At 44.9% G+C, this 5681-nt stretch overlaps 1 protein-coding gene across 2 annotated transcripts; it reads right to left on the reverse strand.

Annotated features, from left to right (window-relative positions):
• Positions 1-2019: 2019 nt before the first annotated feature.
• On the reverse strand, positions 2020-5226 carry LOC120700159. 2 transcript variants are annotated; one of them, XM_039984364.1, is made up of 8 exons: positions 4999-5226; positions 4509-4539; positions 4275-4384; positions 4145-4186; positions 3643-3807; positions 3374-3553; positions 2630-2830; positions 2020-2527 (listed from the first exon to the last, which is right to left on the reverse strand). In XM_039984364.1, the coding sequence occupies exons 3-8, from the start codon at positions 4374-4376 to the stop codon at positions 2258-2260; spliced, it is 960 nt and encodes a 319-aa protein (XP_039840298.1). In that variant the 5' UTR covers positions 4377-4384; positions 4509-4539; positions 4999-5226; the 3' UTR covers positions 2020-2257. The 2 variants fall into 2 exon arrangements, with proteins under 2 accessions (XP_039840298.1, XP_039840297.1); XM_039984363.1 differs by lacking the exon at positions 4509-4539.
• Between the last annotated feature and the right edge of the window lie 455 nt (positions 5227-5681).

A 5681-nucleotide genomic window follows, 5' to 3' on the forward strand; every position in this document is an offset into this window, starting at 1 on the left:
AAAATGCGGCCTTCAAATCAACATCAATGCATGTGCGTCAAGTGTTGGCAGCCACAAGTTTGAAGCTGAAACTGCTTTTTCGATCCAGGCAGAACCATGGCTGCTGGTTCTTTAGTGATGCCTAGATGTAGCAGCTAGTCAGCTATTCTACTATACGACTTCTCGATCCATCCATCGATCTTATATTATATAGTATTAAAACATGCATGTGTGCATGTGCAACACAAACTAGCTAGACATGCATGTGGTGCAATGATGGATGTTCACATATATGGAACAGAAACTCTATCCATCTCCATCCATTTGGATCTCTAGTATCCTTGGAATGAAGCAATGCCAGCCACACGAGACAATAAAGACATTGTTTTTGTTTGTGCACGGTTCATTCATTTGTTTTTGGTCTGCAGCATGCTCTCACATTCCCAGGGCGTGTTTAGACAGTTAGGTCAGTTCAGAGTTGATCTATGTGGTGTGTGTGAGGGGCACATGGATGCTACACACCTTGCGGCAGGATCCCTATTTCATGGACCTAACATAGATCGCATGCCACATGAGGCACCAGCAGCTAGCTAGACTGAGAGCTGACTGAGAGAGGCTGCAAATTTTCCTGAGCTGAATGCATGGCTGCTGGTATCTGATGTGATGGACATATAGGCCCTAGCTAGGTCAGAACTTTTTACAGTATAGTTTAGCATGGTAGACCTGCTTGATTCCTAATAATCAAAATTATCGTGTTCTGCAGTTGTTGAACGTCAAGCTGCAATGAGTGTCACATCTGAGCGTGTTGCACTAGCTATTTTTTTTAGATTACACAATACAACTTAGACATTCACAACGCACGCACACTCACACCCCTATGAACACACATACACAAACTCTACCCCTATAAGCATCTTTAAAGACTGAGCACGTATACTACTATACACAGATAACAAGCACAAGATGGGCAGAGAACAACTAACGGCCGGCGAAAAGAAAAAGAGCAACACACGGTGGGCTGAACAGTAATTTGACTCTAATGTTAGCCCACGAACATTGAGCTCAGGAGGCCCAACCGATCCATCAATTTCGCCACGTTCCGCCTATGTTTACAGAGCCCGGTTCTTCTTTCAGCCCATTGTTGACGCTCACCTGTTATTTTCGTCCCCATTAATTGTAATTGTTGGCTTTCAGCCGCCGTCGCCGCTCTCCGCCTACGGCGGCGTGTCGCCGGCGCCCTCCCTCTGTCGCCGCCTGCATCTGTGGTTTATTCTCCTGACAGGCTGAAGAACGCGTTCGCACTACTCATGGGCACGGCGAGCAAGATCCTCTGCTCCGGCGCCGGCCGCCACACGTACGTTGTACAACGCCGAGTCGCACTCCTTCCTTCCTGAGCGCCCAAGGGGCGCACGTACGTTACGTTGCCGCCTGCGTCCCCCGGACCGCCGCGCACGCCATGGCCGACTTGCTTCGAGATCCACCCGGACGTGGACTCCGCCATGTTCGGCGGCAAGCTGCATGCCCGCGCGCGGCGACCACACAGACAGTACGTCGAGCTGAAGATGTGGTTGGTTCGGCATGCCCGGCGAGCTGTGTGCCCTGGATCTCTACGCCGTCGCGTCGGGCTCCTCCTGCGACGAACTCCCGGCGGTGCAGCGCGTCTTGTTAATTTTTTTGATTTAATTAGTATAAAGGATTACTCTATTGATACAAAAATATTGTTTGTTAGATTTTTACGAATATATGAATTCCTGTTTACTAATATTTTAAAAAAAATGGTTGTGTCTGCCATTATATCCTACAACTAAAAGCACATTTGTAATGCAACTAATAGGTAGGTACAAACCAATTTGCACAGGAACGAATGTAACAAACTACAAAGCACATCGTACACATCGGGTTCAGGTTCATCGAAAGACTGTGTCTTACGCTGGGGGATTTCTACCAAGCCCAGCAAAGTATGTAACATTAACATGACCGAGTTTGGGCGTGAGCGCAGGGAAGGGAGAGAGGGTTTTGGCGGCCCCTTGAGGCTAGGCAAAGATTAATGCCTTGCTTGCCTGATTCCCAATGAATCTAGGGGTATTTAACTTACAAAGTATCACAACCAACTTATGAAAATATAACTAAAACATCTAAGGAAATAAAATTGTGGCCTTCTAGCCATACGTGTGTCGCCGCCGACGTTGGTATGTGATCCACGCCGGGCCTGGCGCCTGTGCTTACGCCTGGGCCGGCTCCTGGGCCCTAACACCATCACCCTCTTGCCTCGCTTTTTTCACGCATACACCATTAGCATTAGCACCAGCACGGTATCCATCTTGGCCGCTTGTCCGTTAAGTATCTCAGTTTGGCTCCTCTTTTGCCGACCAGAACGTTTATCAGCCAAAGACTTGAGTGTCTGAAGCAAATCCGTTCTATATCCTGGAAATTTCCTAACATCACGAGCAATGCCATATATAAGACGATGCTTGGCACGATCAACCTTTTTTCCTGCATTGTTTGCTGCAACATCCTTTATCTTCTTTACCACATCATCCGACAACCCCTGTATCAGATCCCATAAAACATTTTATTTCATCAATAGCACTAATTGATACTATTCCATAATAAATTGCTGCAAATTATCAAGACAGATGAATTCATCTACCTCGAAGGGATTACAATCTTGAACCCTGTCAGGGGTCAGAATCTTTGCCACAACTTCTGCATAGGGTATGTCACCATTGACAATTTCACGAATACCAGGAAGAAACGGTTCACATATCTCAGGCAGCCTCTTTCTGTAATGCTCCAACAGTACATCACATCGATGCAATGCACTAGCACAGCCTACAAATGTTCTATCAATCTGGATTGGATAAACAACATGATCAAAAAGAGAAGCATTACATGAACATGATCAAAAGAGAACCTAGGAAAATGATAATTCAAAGCAGCTGCATCCAACACAACAAAAAAAAACACAAGACAAACAAGCATTACAAATTTATCCTTGACAATGTCAGACTGAGATGCAGAACTCTTTGCAGGATATGTTTTCTCCAGGTCCAGTGCAAGATATGTTTTCTCCAGGTTCAGTCAACCAAAAACTGAGTTAAACTAGTTTGGATTTCAAAAGGAGCATGGGATAATTAGCTAAATACTATAGCTCCACTCCATCCTTAAATAGCATTTGACTAGTTTCAGTTTTAAAGGAGTGAACTAATTTGCTGTCCTTTAATGTTATATATTTAAGATGGAGAGAGTACTATTCCATGTCACCACATGCATCTATATATAGAAGGCATGACAACAGGGCACCGCACAGCAGTAAAGCACAAAACCAGAAGAATGAAAATTATACACTAAAGAAGAGTACAACTGGGCAACTGCAAGAAAGTCCAGTTCTTACTGCTTCTGTAGGAATAATGACTTCATATTTACTCATGCAGTCTTTAAGTCCTTGAGATAATGGGAGACGATACTCGAGAGTGATGTTGCCTCTTTCTTGGCGAACGTAATAAGACAGAACATGCTTTAACCCCCACATCAGTTCAAAAATAACATCCTCGTTTTCAAAGCACTTGACATTCTAGCAAGATAAAGTAACTGAGTTGTAAACAGGAATATTCATGCAAATGCAAAGACATAAAAAAAACAACTAAAAAGACATCTACTGACCAAATTGGACTTGATGACACCTCTAAGCTCTACATCCCCAACAATCAGCTGTATGCTTTTGCCACAGTATTTTTTGATTGCACGAGTAAGAAGCAAACCTGGACCACCACTTTTCCACGCAACAGACTTGTCTTCAAACTTTATGAACTCAAGCAGAAAGATAACCTGGTAAGAAAAGTTGCATGATATTAGATAGAACAGTTACAGAGTATTGTTGACAAGAAAACTCACAAATGAAACACAGTATCGACCTTGCATCCACCCAACAGATTACTTCATTATTATTATTTTACAGTGTAACAAGGTTACTGCGTTATAGTTGTTTTGCAGTGTAGTCTTGATGACAAGTCACGAACTAAAGTCGATGATAGCCAAGGCGGTAAACTATTAAAACTTTAAAGCAAGCACATGGCTTATATGATCAATCCTGGGTGCGATGCAAATAAGAGAAGGCAACCAGAGCCAGTGCTAGTGAAAACAAGGTAGAATTAGAAGTACAAACATTATCAGCAACTTCATCATTGATAAACCACGACCACAGATTCTGCAGTAACACAGAGAAGGATCATAAGAAGTTGAATTAAAGTGATTGACCTGCAAGCAAGGGCGGCTTAAAATGGGTGTATACATACCTTTGGTCCTTTGCATAAATTCTCGTAGACATGGAAGAAAGCGAAACCAGTTGGCGTCTCCAGCAGGGCCACCATCTCCAATGAACTGAGATCCAGTGCCATCCCTTTTTCTGGTGCAGTTCGAAAGAGCACAACAAAATAAGGATAACAACATAACAGAATAACAGAAAATAGCTTGGGGAATCATATAAGAAACAAAAGGGAATAAAACTTTGCAATGTGCAAGCAGCTCACCTAGGTAAACCCAAACTAGTTCATTCCAAGCCTGTGAACATACTCAGAAAAAAAATCCATCCATTCAATTCAGCGTACACTCAAATTGGGGGTAACTAGCCATCGCAGTGCCGTTAGAACAAACTAATTTTTTTTTGAAGTAAAGAACAAACTAAAATTATTTATATAGTAGGAAGCAAAACAAAAAAATGCCTCGCTAGAAAGAATTTTTTTTTCATGGGGTGCTATTGACTACCTCAACCAATCAAAACAACAAGCTAGGACGCGGCGAGTTCAGTATATCGATCGCTACTTGCATGCATCCTTACCACGGCAAAAATACGTCTACAACCTCTGGCTCGATAGCTAAAGGCGCCATCCGTTCATCGGCGCCAACAAGACTCAACAGCGAAACGAGTACCCAATGCTAATCCAGTAGCCAGTAAGCGAAGCCTATGCAGAAGAGGGTGAGGAAGCTAGGTGCTTGCCCGCGCGGCGGAAGAATGCATACCTCGACGGACGGCGAGGAGAACTCAGTCAGATCTGGATTGGTGCAGGCGCGAGTGAAGAAAATTAAGGAGATTGTTGGCGGCGGCAGGCAGGGTGGCGGCAGCTTCCCCAGCTACCCGCGGCGCGGAGCCTGTGACGGCGGCTCGGCGTCTGGGCGGCGGCGTCGAGCGGCCGAGGCACCGGGCGGGTGAAGAAGATGGATGCTGCTGCTGCGGTTGCCACTTGCATTGGGCCTCGTGCCCTCGTCTCCAAAAAAAAAGCCCAACAGACGAGAGACCCCGATTGGGCCGCTCTTCCTCTACCTGCTCGCCGTCAAGTACACGGGCAAGAAGACCTGCATCGGCTTCGACCGCAGCCTCGCCGCGGGGCGCACCGCCGTCGACGCCTTCGATCTACCTCTCCCGCATCGCGCTGCATGCAGTTCCGGTCCGGACGGATGCAGTGTATTTCTTTTGAAATTTACTCTAGTATTGATTAGTTCTCACATCATTACTACGAGCACCATGAACGACGTATATAATTGGTTACAGTGTTGTGGTTCAATTCAGGTCCCAAAGCTATCCAAAAAAAAAAATCACCATGCACGTAGTATAGTCCTGAATTGTATTATATTAATAATAACCATGCATGGTAGGCTTCAGTTGGTTTGGCCCATGCGTGCACACACTATTATTGGTGTTGTGC

Source organism: Panicum virgatum, chromosome 3K, assembly GCF_016808335.1.
Source record: "Panicum virgatum strain AP13 chromosome 3K, P.virgatum_v5, whole genome shotgun sequence".
Lineage (NCBI taxonomy): Eukaryota > Viridiplantae > Streptophyta > Magnoliopsida > Poales > Poaceae > Panicum > Panicum virgatum.